The following is a 20,647-nucleotide window of genomic DNA, read 5'->3' on the forward strand; positions in this document are numbered from 1 at the left end:
TACCCTTGATGGTAATCAATTTACTTTTAGTATAATCATAGACCTGTCTAAAGCCTTTAATACAGTGAATCATAATACATTGCAAATATAACCAAATCTGATTTGGTTGTTTTCACTGGCAAAACAATCATATCATCATGATTATACATACATATAGAACTTATTTTTAGCCTCCGATTTTTTAAAAGGTTTACTGGCTTGGATATCAAAGCAAACATTTTTTGAGCAAAGTTACAACAACCATCAAACTGCATATTTGGTCAGTGATAGTCAGCTTGAAGCAGTGTGAATAGCACGTGGTAAAATAAGGACAGGATATATATATATATATATATATATATATATATATATATATATATATATATATATATATATCCCTTTGTTACAATGCAGAACAATGAATGCATAATTAAAAGATTAAATTTGCTGTATTTTATTGAGATTTTTTTTGTGTTCCTATAGGATTTTCGTAATATTGACATATACTTTATATTGCTTTATGGGTGCACCATAAAACCCAGCAAAAATATCTCAAATTTGGTTCCTTGATCTCTCTTGACGCACACACACTCTCACACACACACACACACCAGACAGACACGCAGACACACAAACATCCCATTGTAGCTACAGTTTGCAAGAAGGTGACGTCTCAGTGGATAATCGCTCACATCCACTATGCTCACTTAAAAATAGTTTATTTCATATTCAGCATACAACAGATCAAAGACGACTTTTGGCAGCGTGGTCCGACCAGAAGCAACTGGTAAATGTGTACAAGATCAGAAGGCAATAATCAAATTTGTTTTCTTAGGGATTATGAACGGACTTGAGCATCCTCACAACAACTTGCCAATAAGAAACATTTTGAGAAGAGCACTGCATGCTGCAAACTAAATATAAGACACCTGCTTGTGTCGAAGTAAACACATGAACTTAGAGCTGTTGTTTTGACATCATTAGTTTCTCCAAGCGGCACTGTTAGTTGATTTTATGTTACCAATTGATCAACGTCTGAAAGTTACGACCTTGGGGGAATTATGAACCAACTCCTTGTTCCCCTCAGCTCATGTAGCTTTTCAGCGTCGTCATAAGAAGTAATTGGTTTGGACGGCTGGCGTTATTGCCTAAAACCCCCATACTGTTGGTGTTTTTCAAAAGGACTGGCAGATAGAGTAGCTGCTGAACACAGAGCAGCATTGAGCAGCTCAAGAGCCAGACGTTCTGCTCGAGACTCGGTGGAGACCAAAACCGAGCAAAGACACTCACCTCTAAATGAATGTAGCAATAAGTGGCCAAGAAAACTTCATCCATCAATGCAGCTTTTAAGGTGTTGATGATGGGAATTTATATACTAGATATATTTTAAATCAAAATTCAACCCTGAGTTTAAATGAGAGCAAAAATGCTCATTATTTGTCTATGATTTTTGTTCGTCCTTATTCAAATATAAAACAGATCTGGTATACCATGTACCATGTATACATGCAATACAGTAAACATTCAACTCAAGTTTAAAATCCACAGTCAAGCCATAAAAATAGATACAAATTACGTACTTGACTCATAGGTAAATTATGTACATAGACATTTCCTATATGATGGACCAAATTGAGAATCTGATAATTGTCAAACAGCTCATGTGTGACATTTGGTCTTCTGCGAGGATGATCTTCCAGAGACATTTGGTGACCAAAACATTTGCATTCCTCCGCATGTTCATAAATAGAGTTGTGATAACAGTCCTCACGTTGGATGCCCAGCTGTGTCCCGGAGCTTCTGGTGAGTCAGCGAGGCGTTGGCGACAGCCGGCAGTCACTTCAGCCCGTCTGACCGGGTTACGAACAGACGGGCTTTTGTCCGTAGGCTTGTCTTTGAATGGCATCCACGACACAGCGCGCGGCCCTCGTCTGGATCTCAGAGGCTTAGGTTGTAACAACGTGAGGATTTGTTACAGAAGTATGTCCGCTCTGACGGCGTGCCGTCGTCTTGCTCGTGACAGCGGTGGGAGGGTGTATGGCGTTAAGTTTGTTAGCAGAACAAAAATCCTTTGTCATAGTCAGAGTCTGACGAGGAAAATACTAATTATTCAAACAAGGAATGATAGAATTAGATGAGAAGATTGATATCAATCTCAAGTTCCTACTTTTGGTAAAATGTTTCAGGCAGAAGTGCCACAAGGGGTTGACGTTTGTTACGTTAGTAAAATTGATTGACTATTGAATGGATTGCAATGAAATCTGACCTGGTAAAGAAGTTCACGTTTCACTTTGGAGGAGCTAAAATAACTTTGTTGATAATAAGTCGGGGCTTCCAAATTGTAAGTTAGAAAATAATTGGTTTATGAACTATTACCACAATAATAATACAACATGGTATTCCAACTAGCCGCACCTGTTTGTATTTATTGCTAAGTAGCTAATGTTAGCATGCGCAGCGGACACAATCAAGTAGCAGCGCAAAAAAATAAAATATGTAAAAAAAAAAAACACACATAGTTTGTGTTTTGAAAGGTTTACAAGTAACGTAACTTATTATTACAAATTATGATCATCTGCATTAAGTGCTCGGTCAGTCGTTATGGCAGAAAAACAGACGGACAGAGCTAGGCTAGCGGTTTCCTTTAGCATTTATGCTAACCGGCTAACCAGGTCCGACAGAACACAAGAATGGTTTGATTTTATCCAACTCTCACAGCAGAAGGCATTCGGCTTTACTTTACTCTCAAACAATTAAAACACTTTGATTAAATGTCTATGGCAAATATGTAGTGTGTGTGTTAACATCGTAGAGGGCCAAATAAAAACCGTGCTTTTTGTGGTAGCTTGGTTGGTTCTTCTGGCTTTAAATAAATGGCAGCATCGTGTTCTGGGAGCAGCATTGAGTTAATAGGGCTTCGGCTCAGCAGAGGAGACTAAAAGTAGCTGCAGCAGCCCGACTTCTCCTTTTGTGCTTCGATGTATTGGTGAATGTGGAACTTGGGCTCGTTGGGATGCTGGACGGCTCGGTGCTTCAGCTCCCTGAAGAACGGAACCAGACATCAGAGTTTAGAACACAACAAAGAGGCATTTTGTTTTTTATGTGAATGTCATCAGGTGTGTGAACAATGTAAAGAGATTTGAATCACTATTTAAATGGTGTCATCTTGTTTTAATAAGATTTTAATTAATACTCCTGTGTTGATCAAAATAATTGTATTAGTCATACTTAAACTCGATTAGTTAATAAACTAGTATTAATAAATAACTATAACATAACTACTGCAACTTTTTTGAAACTATATTGTAAAAATTAACCATATAAATAAGTAGTTGTTCATTGTTGGAATTGCACTTTCAAATATGGTTCTGAAATTTTTCAACGGGTAAGTTAATGGAATTAACATTTTAAATCTTAATTTTCTTATATTTTTAGATATTTTTATAATGTTTTTGGTATCTATTGTATTCGATTGATACGTGAATTAAATAAATTCATAGTGATTTTAAGAAATTAATTATTGGAGGATATGGCAATATTTAGTGAGTTGTAAAGGAGTCTTATTATTTAAAAGCCCTCTACTATCCAGTTAAATACTTCAAATGCTATATAATAGCCTTCTAAAGTGAAGATTTAGTGTTTAGAACACAAACAAACTTTTAATCAGGATTAATGAATTTCAAAATGTGCAATTCATTTAATTTTATTTATTGACTGCCCTACCATATAATAATAATCACTATACAGACTATTTTGACCTTATTTGAATATTCTGTTATTGAATTAAATGGCATACTAAGTGGGTTGATTTAGTAATACTTGATCATTTCTAACGTTTGAGTTTGTATCCCTATGGTTGAATGCACAACGTCGCTTTGGATAAAAGCGTAATGTAAATGTAATGTAAAGTACTTATTTCATCAGTAGTAACGTGTAATATGCTGTAGATTTATATGTTTTAACACAGTGTAAACCCTTGAGGGTTTTTCCCAATAGACTGTTCATCAGCTGAGAGGAGCGATCAGCACACTGTGTGAGGCCGTTTCATACTTGGAAACAGCGGTGAAGGCCAGCTCTACGTTCACCCCCGTCTTGGCACTGGTCTCCATGAAGGGAACCGAGTACTCCTGAAGGAAAGGAGAAGGAGCAGAGCCTTGGGTGAACGGTTGGCGGCGAAGGCGACGGCTGTGCGGCGGTTAGCGGTTACTCACTCGGGCCAGCCGCTCTCCTTCGTCTCTCCTGATGGCCCGGTCACTGTTCATGTCCGTCTGATGGACAGATGCAGTGGAGTTTGGTTAGAACACGATGACACACACACACACACACAGGCTAGACTTTGAGAAATACGGCCTCAGTTTGTGTTTCTTGCCTTGTTTAAGTTGTTTTTTCATTGAACAGTAACGCTCCCTGTGGAGCTCATCATCATTCCCGTAGTACACCGGGAGACGGGTTAGCATGCGCCTTCCCCAACAGCGGCGAATAGACTAAGAGGATAATGTAGCTGATATGCACATGCTAACTTTAGCTAGCGTTAGCATAACATCTGGGGTCTATAATAATAGGTTCTGTAGACCATTTTGGATTTTTGTAAAATTCTAACAAGGATCTTGGCCATGAGGTTGTAAACTACACACAGACCAAGTAGGCCTCATAAGGGAAGGTCGTCCACTAGACCTGTTAGACCTCACACAATAGAGTGAGGAGGAAACCATGAACATAGCCGCCTTCTCTTTGGATGCTCAAAAGGCACGTGACAGAGCAGAATGGGGCTTTTTGGGGTTTGGCGAAGCTTTCATTAAATGGAAGGGATACCAGCAGCACCATCCCGGTATCCTCGGTATCTCATTACAAACAGGACTACTCCTCATTGTGGAATAATCCCGTCATCTGTATAGGCAAAAAGACAATTCCATGGGACACATGGCTGGCAAACGGGATACATGCTGTCTAAGATATATGTGAAGACGAGGTATTCAGACCATTTGAGAACCTTAAAGACAACGTGAGTTACAGGAGAACGGGGATTTTACAGCTGAGGAGCAGCATAGGCAAGATGTTTGGACTGAAAGGAGCAGAGAAGGAAAATAAACAGGGTTGAAGAATTTCTCAGTGCTTCAAGCTCTTCACACGCTGCCTCAATATACCAGAAAATATCAAATATTCAAACTAGAATGTGACAGACTAAAGTGGCAAAGGGATCTTGATTAGGGAAAATGCATGGCAGGAGATCCTACCGAGAACATAGGCCGGGCTACAAGGGTTCATCCATAGCTTTCACTTCACACCTCAGAAAATGCATAAAATGGGATAAATACAAATGTTGGAAATGTAATAAAGAAATTGGTACTTTTCTACATGCTATGTGGGAATGTTCTAAGGTGGCGCCTTTCTGGATAGCGGTTCTGAAGTATTTAGCAAGGTGGCTCAAGCGGCCTTTTCCAAGGCTTAGTTTACTGGGAGATAAATCGCTGATGCCACCAGGACCAACAAAAACAGATCAGGCTTTCGTGTACAAGTTTCATTGTGAAACGGGAAGAGCCTGCACGCACCTACGTGCAAAGAATGGATCAAACTCGTGACGGAGACAGCAGCATTGGAAAATACGATAGCCAGATTAAAGAATACCTCGACCAGAAACCCATTCATACACTGATGACAGGAGAACCACACACAGTGACACCTGCCCGTCAGTCACTAACATCCACACACTGCAGTCGCAGCTACAGGAGCCATGTTGGGTTAAGTGTCTTGCCCAAGGACACATCGACATGCGGGTTAGCAGAGCCTGGGATCGAACCGACAACCCTCTGATTGGAGGACGACCTGCTCCCCACCCACCCACAGTCGTCCTACTCGCATAGAGGGATGATGGAACTATTCATTTTGTTCATGGTTGGTTGATTTTTAATGCATAACCGAAAATCACAAAAAAAAAAGAAAATAGCAAAAGGTGGTGCTTTCTACTTAAAGAAAAGTTTCCCCACAATGCACTGAGAGAGACAGATTTAGTGGATAGAGGGATCTATTTTAGTCACTTAGTTATAAGGCTGCAGGCCTTGCTCATGCTCATTTTAAGACTCACACACGTTCACAAGGTTTGATGTTAGAAAAGCACATGATTCTTCTCGTATTGTCTGTGTGATTATTCCCCGTATTCACCTTCTGCCTGAAACGTTCGGTTCCACCGGCTGTTTCTTTAAGGCTACATTCTCACTCTCACCAGCTAATTATGAACCGTGTCCGTGTTGGACGTGACGTGTACGAACGGGTAGTATACACATTACCAGTCGGGCTTACTCAGGATCACATCCCTCTCTATGTTCTCAAGACTCTCCTCACCTTGTTGCCCAGCAACATGATGACTACATCGCTCTGTGCGTACTCGTGGATCTCTGTTAACCAGGCCTGAAACAAGAGGGACAAACAGTCACGTGTCAGTCCACGTAAAGCGTCTCTGCCATTTGGAAGCCAAAGTTAACCACAATAACGCACATGCATGCACATGAGGACTCGTGCTATTTGAAAGTTGATCTTTCTAAGAGGAGTTATTTTTACACTACTGTTTGCTCTCAGGAGCTTTAATGTCATTTGTCACAGGCTGTTTCCCACATGCTGCCAGGCGGCAGACGCTTCCCATACTGACCCTTATGTTGTCGAAGGAGGTTTTGCTGGTGATGTCGTACAGGAGGAGCAAAGCTTTGCAGAAAGAACAAAAACATATTGATATATTGCGGCCCATCTCTACTACGGTGGGTATAAAAGCAGTGGAGAGACATTTATTTGCCTCACCGTGTGCGTCTCTGTAATACGCATGCGTCACACTCCTGAACCTTTCCTGCCCTGCTGTGTCCCAGATCTGAAACAGAAAGGGAAACACAGCGCTTAGTCTCATTTGAAGTGCCGACACTGGTTTCCCAAGAAGAAACCTGTTTGGGCTCTAAAAATAGGAGGCCATCGTGGAAGCACATGGAGTCTTCAGCGTCCGGAAGTGATTTGCTCACTGACCTGTAGTCGGACCTTCACGTCGTCAACAGTCACCACTTTATTCTGGGGAGAGAAGAGAGATTTTAAACCTGGTACAAAATAAGTCTTATACTGAAAAAATGTTTTATGCACCAATATAATGAACAGCAGTAAATGTTTGAAGAATCAGTATCTCGACCATATAGGATCTCATCCCTGGTCTTCCTAGCTGTACAGTACGTTTCTATATTTACAGTAACTTCACGCGGAAGGTTTGCGTTAACATTGTAAAATGTTTTTGTTTGAGGCTCCAACTCGCGGTTAAAGATGTGAAGCGGCTCCGTTTGAGTTAACGATGCCCACGCTGCTTTTAAACCAAGCAAGTCATGGCGATCTACCCGGGCCAACGGGTGGCGGCGGTGACCTAATGGAACGACCGCGCTGCACCGAGAGCGCTATGCGAGCCTTTTGTCTGTCAGCAGGGAGTGAACCGCCACAAGCGTTCCACACATTCCTGGTCACTGCGTTACCCGGATGACACGCTGATTGGAGTCAGCCTGGGTTTCTCTTCAATGAAGTCAAAGGTGTCCGTTGGTAACCCAGTATTGCTCACTAACAGAGCCATGTGACCCTGGTGTCTGGAGCAGAGTGCGCGCTGGGAACTGCAGGTTCAAACCCCAGCTGCTCAATGTCCCGGAGCAAGACACCCAACAGGTGAACTGATAGGTCAGGGTTTAAAAGAAACTGTGTTACATAACGTTGGGAAAGAGAAAATAGCCAGACTTTTAATTTTGCATAAATGCTGACTTGTGTTTGTGTTTGTTTGACTACCTCTGTTGATTTGACTGTCAAATGATGACTCGGATGGGTTTACACTGGAATTCTGCAAGTGTCTCATAGAGACACTAAAGTTCAACAGAACCAGAAATCTAAATCCTTCCACGCTTTTTGCGTCCGTCTTGGAGACACAGCGGATCGCGCTGTCGCCAGCAGCCAGTCCGGCCTCAGAGAGGAAGCAGAGAGGGGAGAGCAGCGACGAGGATCAAAGCTTCTGTCACGGCGGCCGGGAGCAGGTTTTAACAACAAAAGGTACTTTTAATAATTAAAAAAAATCAAAAAATGCCAAGGGGACAAACGCAGACAAGACGGTGACCAGGAAGTGAACCCAGAGGCATGAAACTACAAAATAAAACGAGACGTGAACCCAAACCGTGACAGCTTCAGATGAGGAGGAATATGAAAATAGGATGGATCCATTTGAAGATATTTGAGTGTATTTACAAAAACAATGTTCTGTAATATTACAGTAATAGTGCATAAGCTGTCAGTTTGTATGTTAGTATATGTAGTTAGTATGTATAAACAAACTGTTTTAATGATCATTTTTCTTTTTCAAATATAAAACATGCACATTGTGTAAACAATGGTCTTTATTTATATATTTGTATTTATAGTAAATATTTGGTTTGCGGCTCAGGTGTCTCTACTAGAATCATAAAACTGATTTACAGCAGCTGAATGTGGCCGTTAAAGGAAAAGTGGCTCCGCAAATTCAGCGTGACAGTTTATCGATGGGTGTCAAGCGCCGCTGTCATGACTCCTGACGCCTGAGTGACGACTGTAACTGGGCTTCCCACTGAACTCCCACTGAACTCCCACTGAGGTCCCACTGAGGTCCCACTGAGGTCCCACTGAACTCCCACTGAGGTCCCACCGAACTCCCACCGAACTCCCACCGAACTCCCACTGAAGTCCCACTGAGGTCCCACTGAAGTCCCACTGAACTCCCACTGAACTCCCACTGAGCTCCCACTGAGGTCCCACTGAAGTCCCACTGAGCTCCCACTGAACTCCCACTGAGGTCCCACTGAGCTCCCACTGAACTCCCACTGAACTCCCACTGAGGTGCCACTGAGGTGCCACTGAGGTCCCACTGAACTCCCACTGAGCTCCCACTGAACTCCCACTGAACTCCCACTGAACTCCCACTGAACTCCCACTGAACTCCCACTGAACTCCCACTGAGGTCCCACTGAACTCGCACTGAACTCCCACTGAGCTCCCACTGAACTCCCACTGAACTCCCACTGAACTCGCACTGAACTCCCACTGAGGTCCCACTGAACTCGCACTGAAGTCCCACTGAGCTCCCACTGAGGTCCCACTGAACTCCCACTGAACTCCCACTGAAGTCCCACTGAGCTCCCACTGAACTCCCACTGAACTCCCACTGAACTCCCACTGAACTCCCACTGAGGTCCCACTGAACTCGCACTGAACTCCCACTGAGCTCCCACTGAACTCCCACTGAACTCCCACTGAACTCGCACTGAACTCCCACTGAGGTCCCACTGAACTCGCACTGAAGTCCCACTGAGCTCCCACTGAGGTCCCACTGAACTCCCACTGAATTCCCACTGAACTCCCACTGAAGTCCCACTGAGCTCCCACTGAACTCCCACTGAACTCCGACTGAGGTGCCACAGTCCCGACGACTGATTGACGTCTGACTGGCGACCGCCCTCAGGCGCAGACTTGTCATTGGGCGCCAGTGGCACATGAAGATCTCCGTGCTGCCGTCCTGATGGTGCTGATGTTATGGTCTGTATGTAAAGAGCCAATAACATCCAATAGGACATACGATGTCTAATAATGTACAAAAGCCCTCTTTTTCTTCTGTGTGAGACACAGGCGACTTAAATAGTCCCATTGTAAACCCATGTGCCATCAGCTGGAACACCTAACACCTAAGGACAAAGCACTGGGTGGAAGTAAAGGTCAAATCCATCACAGACACAACAAACCACTGTTCGAGTCCAGTGTAAATCCAAGCTCAAATTGAATTATCTAGCTTACTTTTGTTACATAACGCTCGAAGCCACTCCAAGACGGCAGGCTAAGGACCAATGGGGGATGTTGGTGACTAGATCCACTTTTATAGGGATCATTTTGCTGTGTCCATTACATTTACCTCCCATGTGTAGCAGTGGAAGCAGAATATATCACAGTAACGTCGCCAAAACTGGGCCAATTTAACCCAAACTGCCAGCATGACTTTTATTGTGATTTGGTTGAACTGACAGTCCAATGTATATGACGTTTGGGACAAAACACATACCGTGAATCCAATGCCCACTGTAGCAGAGAAGGAGCCGGGGATGAACTTCCCCTGATCGAACTGCACCAACAGTGATGTCTTTCCAACTCCACTGTCCCCAACCAAGATTGTCTGCAGGACAAAAGTGAAAAAATGAGTCAGCATTTGCGTCACGGCGGACAAATAAAACAATCTTTTCTGAGCTTGGCAGTGTGGCAGTGTGACTCACAAACCGAGGCATCCAAGTTAGTCACTAGCAGTCAGTCATTTCATTTTTGGCCTTCTTAGAAAAGTCACGCTGAGGTACCCACCTCCACAAACACACACACACACACACACACACACACAAACACACACACACACACACACACACACACACACACACACACACACACACACACACACACAGTGGCCTCTACTGTGACAAATATAGTAAACGACGGCCAGGCTGTCACTGTCTTTCCAAGACACATTTGGGATATTTTGATGATAAAAATGCAACATGAGCGTCTTCACTGTTGGATCTGGTGGATAATTTTTTCCCCCGCAGTTAATGTACGCTGATGTCAAGACGTCAAGTATTGAGTTATGAATGTTCAACCCGAATGACAGAAAATAACACTGCTTCATTCATATAGCAACGTGCATGTGGACAGGGACCTTGTGCATGTCATTTCCTCCTCGCACTGCCTTCATTTCCTGTTATCTCTCAACCACTGGCTGCAAATGATGCAACACTAATGCTGCACTAAAACATGCCTGGCTGTCTGACCCTGTTGTGACCATGGATGACCATGTGAATGGACAGGATGGATGTCCACAATCTGGTCAAACTGGAAATAGAAACAAGCAATAGAAGGGCTGAAATGTGAAGCGAACTAGTTTGTGGTGGATATTAAACTCGGTCTTGAGGCTTGAGAATGGTATTGGCTGAAAGGATTAGAGTTGAGAAGCTGGAGAGGCTTTTCTCAACCACCAGGATAGCCTTCCTTTGATGTCAGCATTTAGAGGGATTTAAAAGCATAAGTGTGTCACTGCTGAGTTGTGGATAAAGTACTGCAGCTTTATCCACAATAAGGCATCCTCAGATTTTTCAAATCAAATGTAATCAGGTATTGTTGCTGACGTCAGTTCTCTCTGTTCAGGCTGTGGCATTTGAAAGAAGGCACATGTCTAAGGTAGACAAAAACACAATGGCCTGTTAGCGTAGCCACTGAAAAAAATATGGCAAAACTTAGGTGGGTTTATGGAGCTTGATTAGTACCTCGCACCTGCTGACAATCTAGCAACAAAAATTTGTGAGGAAATTTGGGGCGTTCGCAAATTCTAAGCTGAAGGGTAAAAGCAGCACAGGGAACTTAGCAGGTAGTTAATGCATATCTTGCTAGTGATGCAGCCGTTTCCAGTGATATGACATGGACTTTAAACGCTGATAACCAGTGACCCTCCACTCAGCTTATCTACTTTCCATGTTCAGTGATAATTAGCACGCTAGCACTTGGCAAACATCTGTCAAGCTTTCCATCCCAGAACTCCACGTGTGGAAATTAAAATGATAGCACATCCATCATCTACATTCAGAGGTTTTAACCAACCGCCCATTGTTTTCATCCAGAGGTGGACCAACGAGGTATTTTATTTGTAGCCAGCCACTAGTAAATGTCAACTGCATGTAGCTAATTGAGCTAACCTGCTACACACCTACTGAGTGCATTGCAACACCGTGGCCTGCAGATTGATTTTGGCAATGGAGATATGAGATTTGGGACTTTGCGAGTAAGGAATCAAGTATAACAGCTTTGTTTCAGAAAATAACTAGAATATCAGCATTATTATTTTTACAATACCTATCAGTGTTTCACAGATATTGTTTACGGACACAGAGCTCCCAGCTAAGACAATCGTGGACAAAACCAGAACGTCCAACCACTGTGGTGTCAACATCTCCAATGAGAGCTAGACAGAGCTACTACCGTTAGCCTACATTTGAATAGCAAGACTGGGACACAGCACCGAGAAGAGAGCCTGACATACCGCACAAAATGATGCACTTCTGGATTGGTCTTTATATTTTTATGGGACACTCAGTTAGGTTACTGTCAGGCAGGCTAGCCAAACGAGCTAATGGTTACAGCCCAACTTCAGAGCGATTTAATCCGTTTGGTTTTTGTTGGGATCTCATTTCTTGGTACGGCCTCGCAGCAACCTGCTCTCCTGTCGTGTGAAGCCAATGTGTTATAAAACGTACATTCCCTGTATTGACTCTTCTAGTTGTTATAAGTCCAATTGTAAAGAAGTATATAAGACAATTACTTGATTTATTCCCTTAGTAAAAATTGTAAACATTAGCGGTCTCAAACTTTCTTCTATTCTTCAAACGAGCGTGAAGTTCATTCAGTAAGTGATGGTTCCTTTTAGAGAAAGTATGTCTTATGTCTTTGTCTATCCAAGTGCCACTCCTACTGCAGCCCTGGAAATCTTGTCATGGTGTAAATCCATTTTGAAGCTCTTCAAAATGGATCAGAGAGCTTATCACAGAGCGGGCGAAAAACATGCAGAGCGTGACACAAACCAGCAGTGACTTATTATTCATCGGCTCCTCCTGAGACTTAATGGCATCTGTTTCCTGTTTACTGGGCGTCACTGAAAGCATGTAACATAATGCCTGCATGTGCGCATGGACAGGCCCAGTAGAGAAAAAAACCAAACAAACGCATTATGTGATGACGATGAGTGCCTTTGTGGCGGGGGTGGAGGGTTACGACGCTGTTTCCATGGTAACAGAGGTTAGCTGCCAAGTGAGCCTGTCTCATAAAATCCTCACTGGAGACTGGAGGCAATTAGGTGATGGCACCGCAGATGTTCGGGAATTATACGTGGATGATATGAACAGTATTAGAAGCCTCTCTAAGGACCTCCATGGTAAATATATAACAAAGATGGGGAATTCCTTCTGCTCTATGGGAAGACTGAGAGATAAAGGGAAGAGGATTTAGAGAAGTTATGCCAATCGTCTCTGCCTAAGCAATGGGTAAAAAAGCCTTTATCTTCCTGGAGAGTATTAAGTCTGTGGTACGAAGCCGAAAATGACATTTAGCTTGACAGTTTTCATTTTGGCTCGAATTTAAACTGTTTTATATGCTGCACAGCTGCAAATGTAATCCACAAAACAGCCACGTATTACAGCTTCCAGTATTAAAGGTCTGAATTCATGCTATTGGCGATACACTTATGATCTCTACCCAAGCAATTGCTCTAATTAACTTTCATGAAATGAAACCACACAGTGGAACAGACCTGTCAATCACAAGGTAGCCCCGCCCTCAAACATACGTTCATCCTGATTTGCAACTGGAGATTAAGAACAAAAACTCATGTTTACAATGTTGTAAATATATGTTGTAAATACAATGTTGTAAATACTCTGACATTGTTATGTTGTCGTGATGAATTTGCATTTGGTTATTTAAAGTGCGTTAGCAAATGACTGCCTACAACTGAACAGAGGTCCAGCAGACAAGAGGAACGTTATCATTCATTGGTTAGTCGTGCTTTCCAACATTCAGCCTCTTTTATCTCTGTATTGGGCTCCATAGTTCCAGAGGGAAATACAATTTAGGACAAATGCTCCTGTATTTACATTATCGCCCTGCTTGGTGCGGGGCAGGTAACAGGTACACAGTTTTTAACCAAACCAAAACATCAATATTGCAGACCCGCTAATCAAAAGAATAAATTGAAAGATGCCAATACTCCTGTCTAACCTTGTTTGGCCTCTATCACACAGTCTTCATCCAGCTAATGCAATGGTCCCAGTATCACGTAAAAAGTAAGTCACAGGGGGAGTTTTGGATATGAGCAGCCTTCATCTACAGCCACACAAGGCGTCTCCTGGGGAAGCTTGAGTACTCGCTAGAAGAGTGTAGATCATCTTGGTCTGGAGTTGTGACCGTTTGCCTGGACTATCTGGACCCGCCGCCAGGTTCCTGACGTTGAGAGCCAAGGATTTCATTGTATTAAATAAACCAGTCTAATCATATAACCGTAAAACACAGCTGAGGTTGTGTTACTGCCAGATTTTATGCTTGTTTTATTTATTTTTTTACGGTTGATTGTACTGTGATTATCTTAAGGAACTTTTCCAAAACTGAAGAGCCATTCTGTCCCTTTGCTTGAAAGTTGTTTCTGTAAAGGATTATTTTAATGGTAATGATACAATTATTATGTTAATAACAATAATAAAATACAGAAACCCAATGTCTTCCTGGAGAGCATTCTTTTGAGGACCCATTCCAATCCGAAGCATGCGCTGACGGTTCAGCAGACGACCATCGGCGACGATCAGCACCATGGAGAGCGCACTCCCCCCGCGAGGCGAGCCCCCGCCCGGGGGACCTTTTGGGGTTCACGGGCATTTCATAAATAAATAGGCGGGTCGGAGAAGAGACTCTTTAAGGCTGCCAAAGTGAAACACGTCGGTTGGTGGCACGTATTCCCCTTCATTGTGGACATGTAGACATACCTTGTGTACGAAGTCTTCGTCGTACATCGGCGCCGGGGGAGACTTCGCCTGGCCGTCGGCGGTCTCTTTGGATTCGTACCCGCTGTCGGGTTGGATCTCCGGGTACGCCGTGGTGTAGTGCGCCGAGATCGGCTCCATGGACTCCATCCGCTCCATCCTTCCGTCCTCCATGCGCGCTTTATTGTGACAACGGAGGAGCCCGGTGAGGAGAATGAGGGCTGACAAAACACGCAGCTCCGTCTCTCTCCTTCTCCCTCCGCATGCAGCCTTCTCCTCTTTACTTTAAAAGGCTTGTCGTGATCGCACGTAGCCGAATAAGATACAGGCGGGAGGGGGTGAGGCTACTGGGAGTGGGCGAGAAGGATGTAGCCATGGGAGAGGTGAAGCTGATGAGAGGGTAAACAATACGTATCCTTGTACATTTAGTACTTTATTGAACAGGCTCGTTGGTGGTGGAATTGAACCACCAACCTTGTGCTTCCCAGCACACCTTCTCTAACCCCTGCGCCACGACGACCACCTATTTAGAAAAACTACTGCTGCAAATCAGAAAACTCTTCTTTAGAGGCAGAAATAAAGTACAATATAAATAATTGTAAGAAACTGCAACTTAGTCTATTTATATTTAACGTGATTTCTTCCCAACTTTGTATGTATATTTACACTGTAACAAATTGTTGTAAATTTACGGTGCATTTCTAACGGTATCTTACCGTATGTCATAATAACTGTAACATAGTTAAATTTCCATCTCTTGCTTGTAAATTAACGGCCAATGTCATGAATAAAGTTAAAGCTGTCAATTTACAATAATAGCAGACTACCGTAATTCAGTTGCATGTTACATATATTTTATGAAGTGGTGGAAATACACATACAAGTGCAGTGAATCACAATCCATCTACATCTTTTGTAGGTTAATGGAAGCCCATGTCAGCCACTGAAAAACAGGTCCTGTAAGTCATCATAATGAGGTAGTATCTCATGAGATACGATGATGACTTTGACTTACAGGACATTACTATACATGCAGCTGTCACTTTTATCCAAAACGCCCATGGTTTGACATAATTTTATGTGGAATAATAGGTGGTTAGGGGTTTTGCTCAGGGACACTGAGACTTGCCAAAGGGAGCAGCCAGGAGTCAAACCCCCAACCTTGTGCTGCACAGCACACCCTCCCTATCCCATGTGCCGCCTTCGCGGTCGTTTCAGTGGCCGGAATGTAAAGATGATAAATATTTGTATTATTCAAAGTGTTAATTGCCTGAAAGTCATTTCAGTGTCAATCATGACCGACTGCTCCTGAACGTGACGTCAGACGCGTAATCTCAGTTCATCCAGAACACCCAAACAGTTCAACATCGGAGGAGTTTCTCATTGCCTCGTCTCTCCAAGTAATGTTGGTAAGTGTTATTTGTCTTCATGATTAACATTCTCCTACCTTACATCTTGTTGTCTTCCTCAACTTTGTAATTTTAATATTTTCCAATGAGAGTGTTTCTAAATATTTTATTTTGGTTTGTTTTAGGCTCTGGATTAAGGACGCCAGCCGTTTGCTGCGGTCAATTGAAAGTGTTCCATAGTGTATTATTGCAGTTGCTTTACTTTTACGTATTTTATGTTTTTATCTTGGTTACAAATGTCGAACATTTTTGTCTTAAAGGCATCTAATAAACTCTAACCACTATGACCGAAATTAGTTTGGTTGTCTTTCTTTAATTTGTGGGGAATTAAATGCAAAAGTATACGTTATAAGTAAACAGTAACATTCTGGTATTTATAACACAAAAACAGTAATCCTATGGTAACAAACTATAATCCAATACACAACAACATACCGTAAATTATGGTAGGGCACTGTAAATAAAACAGTAAGTTACTAGCGTCGACTGACAGTAAATTGCAGTTAATTCACAGTACAATTTGTTCAAGTTTACGGTAACATACAGTAATCCATTTTATGGTAACATTGTGTAAAAAACATTTACGGTATTATACCGTAAAATAACGGTAAATTCCTGGCGTCCTTACAGTTAATTCACGGTGATATTTTTTAGAGTGTATATATATATACTATATATACACGTGAAGTGCAAATGACTGAAAATGGCCGGAAAAGATCAAGAATGTGGCTAAATAGTTTTAAAATGCGTGATGTCATATCGTTTTAAAATTATTAGCAGTCCGAATTCTGCCCAAAGGATCCAGACATGCAAACAGATGTGACACTTAGAGGCGTCTTCCAAACTAAATCCGACTCCATGATGTACCTGCGGGTCAGCATCAGCACAAAGGGGGGGGGCAGTGACACACATCCTCCATGAAGCTGACATGCGCAGTGCTTCACTTTCCCCACATCGTGTTACAGCCTAATTCCAAAATCCATTCAATTCATCCTTTTCTACTTTAAAGGTTTACACAAAACACCCCATACTGACTCATTTATTTAAACCAAAGAACGAAAATATAACATGTACAAACGTTTTCACAGCCTTTGCTCAATACTTTAGCAGCAGCCTCGAGTCTTCAGGCCCCAACAACTTGACACACGTTATTTCCCCCATTCTTCTTTACAGAACCTCTCAAGCACCATCAGGATCGGGAGATGTTCCATTGGGTTCAAATCAGGACTCTGGCTGGGACACTCGGGGACATTCAGACATCTACTCCGTTGTTGTCCCCGTGGAAGATGAACTGTGTCCACAGTCTGAGGTCCAGAGCGCGGTGGAGCAGGTTCCCCTCCAGGATGTCTGTGTACGTTGCTGCATTCGCCTTCCCCTCCATCCTGACTCGTCTCCCAGTTCCTCCCGCTGAAGAACATCCCACAGCGTGATGCTGCACTGTAGGGACGCTGCTGGCCAGCTGATGAGCTGTGGCTGCTCTCCTGACGTGGCGCTTGGCCTTTTCAGGTCAAATCAGAGTTTTGCTTCTGGTGTCCGAGGTGCCTTCAGGTGCTTTGTACCGAGGAGTGGCCTCTGTCGGCCCCCTCCACCATGCAGGCCTGATTTGTGGAGTGCTGCACAGACGGTTCTCCATCTGGAAGCTTCTCCTCCCTCCACAGTGACTCTAGGAAGAGTCCTGCTGCTTCCAAACCCCGGTTCCATTTCTGGATGCTGGAGGCCGCTGTGCTCGTTGGGACCTTCAATGCTGCAGAAATGTTTCTGTATCCGTCTTCAGATCTGTGGCTCGAGACAATTCTGCCTCAGAGGTCTACGGACAATTCCACGGGCCCTGATGTAGACAGATGTGTGTCTTTCTAACTCATGTCCAATCACCTGAACACAGCAGGTGGACTCCAGCCAAGATGTAGAAACATCTCCAGGATGATCAGTGGAAACAGGAGGCTGTGAATACTTATGTTATAATGTAGTTATTTTGAATAGATTTGCAAATATTTCCCAGTTTCTTTTTCACTTTGTTATGTGTAGTATCTATAGCAAAAATATAACAGTTGAGTCTATTTTGGTATACGGGTGTAACATAAAGACAGCGCTGTGAATACTTTCCAGATGGCACAAGGCCACGACGCCACCACAGGCAGCGATCAAACCGACCACGGCCAGGAGGCACGAGGGTGAAGTGGACTCCATCCGGTTGTTTGTGCGTCTGAAGGCGACCTGCAACAACCAACTGCTGATGTCGCCCAACAGCCGGTGGCTATTCGGTAACTCTCGTGACTCATTTGGTTCTTTGGGAAAAAAAAACGAGCAGTGCTGCAAATGTCCCAACGTTGTCTCTCACCCTCACGCTTCATGGGAGTCTTGCTCAGTTTCCTTTTGGTATGCAGTCCGATTAGACAGCGGCGCCCCCTCCGACACGTCTGCTGACTCCTCTGATTCATGGCCGGCGTACCAGTCAGCCCACTCCCACCTGCATTCCACCGGCCGCTGACCTCCAACAGCTCCTCATTCCTTTTGGAAGCCCGTTCACATGAATACGTACAAAAGACGTTTGTGAATGTCGACCATGGAATGTTTTCTTACTGAGGTCATTGAGTGATCACAACCCTGAAGTCTCATACTGAAATGTACCAATTTCCTCCTTGTGCCTTTCTCCACAATAAGAAACACAACAGCCATGTGAGTGAGGACTTTATCCTGATGAATCCAGCCCAACATCAGTGATAAAGTATTGTACGACATCTTGAGGTCAGATTTGGTACTGCAAACTGCCCCCCAATAGTCCACCATCTGATCCTCAGGGATAAACTGTGAACATCCTAAAACAAAATGTGCTTCAGAAGGATTGTGTGGACAGTGGAACGTCCAGACAGCCGACTCACTACACCACATCACCCTGGTTACTACCCACCGAGCTGACAGGAGTCTTCAGCCGTTCGTCGATCGCGTGTGGAACACGATGAGGGTCAGGATGTTGTCTTCTGCCCCCCCCCCATATGCATTAAGTGTAAATTATGGGGGATTTATTGATTTGTCTGTATTTTAAGAGAACGTCAACAAATAACTAAAAAGCACATCTCAGTGAGTACAAATATAAGCAAAGACTTTTACATATAAAACTTTAATATAGTTCAGTATTACAGCACCAGTGAACGGCGACTATCAAATGGCACCACCCAGTTTTACCCAAAGCTAAACACTCATATGATGAACTAGATTGGGATAATATCAGATACAGTAAATCACATTATTGACTCCAATAAAACTAAATCTGTCAAATGTTCACTGGAAGTGTTTCTCTTTATACTTTTGAGTAATTTAAATGAAGATGGATGGAACAGTGAGTTTAACTCCTTTTTGTAGGTAGAAGTCGAGGGAGGAAGCCGAGCGGGTGCAGATGTCCTCACTGCTCCCAGCGTTTGGCTTGACAGTACGCTCCTCACTCCGTGTCCACAAATCAGGAAAAGTGTCAAAGTTAAGTCCTTATTGATCGAAGGTCCCCGGGGGAAAGCAACGTCCGTCTCTTTCAGACCATGTCCACCAGTTTAAACCTCCCCTCCTGTTTGACCGGCAGGACGTTAACGAAGGTCTTGTAGAGCACGGCTCCTTTAGGCAGCTTGGTGATGACCTGGGTGGACTCGAGGCTGCGGGGGGGCGGGACGTAGACCTCCTTGGTGAACCTGACGTAGCCGTCCTCCAGAGCAAAGAGCGTCTTGTTGGTTCCCATGCCCACCTGCGGGACACCAGGAGTGACGATAAAGTGGACATTTTCACAGCACCGGCTCCACGTTTGACGTGACACAGAAAGGGTTTGCTTACATGAGCTCCGGGGTGAAACCTCATCAGCCGCTGCGTAGCAAGGATGTTGCCCGCGTGGACAAAATTACCTTATGACCAGATGAACAAGGATGTTAAAGGCCGCTGGGTTCGAGGAGAAACTTCTGTGGGACAATCTGCTTCACTGACAAACCAACACCAACTGGACATGAGCATCATTCAGGGGCACAATTACAATCTAAAACCGAAGAATACATTTTATAAATATATACACATTTATAGTTAGTATCTTATAAGAATCGTGTCCTTAATTGCCAGCCTTTAACCACCCGGTGCATTAACTCGTCTAGTACAAAGCAGTCTGAGTTCTAATACTTGCGGTTGAAAGAGCCGTGTTGTTACCGTCTTGCTTCTTGAAGCCGTGCCTGCGACCGGGGCTCTTTCCGCCGAGGTTCTTGCTGCTGCCGCCGGCCTTCTTGGACGCAGACCTCACGGAGTCCAGGAGAGCCGCCTGTCCGGGTCCCAGCAGACCTGAGACCAGCAGCACCGACCCGTTCACGTGAGTGTGTCACGTGCAGCGAGTGACGCAACCGCAGGGACTTAACTGCATGCGCACGTTCAGAGTCGTTTCTGTGACATTCAGTGCCAATGTAACTTACGCTGAGCTAACGTTAGCTCTGCTAGTTAGCCTCGTTATGTTAGCATGTAACTGAATTCATACGTTGGAAAATGTTTACAGAAAACCCGCAGCTGCTGAGAATAAATACGCGTATTTATGGCGTCGGCACGAGCAACTTTTAAAGCTTGTGATAACGTATAGAATACAAACTTAGATACCTGCTCTGGACTTCAGCATCAAGGACGCCAGCGCCGCCATCTTGACCGATGATGCGTTGCGTTCAAAAT

General features: G+C 43.7%; 2 protein-coding genes across 2 annotated transcripts; both read right to left on the bottom strand.

The window, feature by feature from the left end:
- Positions 1–682: 682 nt before the first annotated feature.
- On the bottom strand, positions 683–14,952 carry LOC120819564 (ras-related protein Rab-37). The gene is made up of 9 exons (XM_040177093.2): positions 14,562–14,952; positions 10,061–10,171; positions 6,985–7,026; positions 6,769–6,835; positions 6,623–6,675; positions 6,319–6,384; positions 4,191–4,247; positions 4,030–4,106; positions 683–3,020 (listed from the first exon to the last, which is right to left on the bottom strand). The coding sequence occupies exons 1-9, from the start codon at positions 14,730–14,732 to the stop codon at positions 2,915–2,917; spliced, it is 750 nt and encodes a 249-aa protein (XP_040033027.1). The 5' UTR covers positions 14,733–14,952; the 3' UTR covers positions 683–2,914.
- A 4,117-nt stretch (positions 14,953–19,069) lies between these two features.
- Positions 19,070–20,640, bottom strand: mrpl27 (mitochondrial ribosomal protein L27). Its single transcript, XM_040177183.2, has 4 exons — positions 20,579–20,640; positions 20,144–20,272; positions 19,784–19,851; positions 19,070–19,697 (listed from the first exon to the last, which is right to left on the bottom strand). Exons 1-4 carry the CDS (start codon positions 20,616–20,618, stop codon positions 19,491–19,493), a joined length of 444 nt encoding a protein of 147 aa, XP_040033117.1. The 5' UTR covers positions 20,619–20,640; the 3' UTR covers positions 19,070–19,490.
- Positions 20,641–20,647: the final 7 nt, after the last annotated feature.

The sequence above is a fragment of the Gasterosteus aculeatus genome, chromosome 5, assembly GCF_964276395.1.
Source record: "Gasterosteus aculeatus chromosome 5, fGasAcu3.hap1.1, whole genome shotgun sequence".
Taxonomy (NCBI): domain Eukaryota; kingdom Metazoa; phylum Chordata; class Actinopteri; order Perciformes; family Gasterosteidae; genus Gasterosteus; species Gasterosteus aculeatus.

Excerpts from the sequence above, each read along its gene's own strand:
- LOC120819564 (XM_040177093.2), bottom strand. The coding sequence starts at position 14,732 with ATGGAGGACGGAAGGATGGAGCGGATGGAGTCCATGGAGCCGATCTCG. Across the intron at positions 7,027-10,060 it reads CAGTGGGCATTGGATTCACG|AATAAAGTGGTGACTGTTGA; the intron begins GTATGTGTTTTG and ends TTCTCTCCCCAG. Across the intron at positions 6,676-6,768 it reads GTATTACAGAGACGCACACG|CTTTGCTCCTCCTGTACGAC; the intron begins GTGAGGCAAATA and ends CTTTCTGCAAAG.
- mrpl27 (XM_040177183.2), bottom strand. The coding sequence starts at position 20,618 with ATGGCGGCGCTGGCGTCCTTGATGCTGAAGTCCAGAGCAG. Across the intron at positions 20,273-20,578 it reads GATGCTGAAGTCCAGAGCAG|GTCTGCTGGGACCCGGACAG; the intron begins GTATCTAAGTTT and ends TGCTGGTCTCAG. Across the intron at positions 19,852-20,143 it reads CGGCTTCAAGAAGCAAGACG|GTAATTTTGTCCACGCGGGC; the intron begins GTAACAACACGG and ends TCTGGTCATAAG.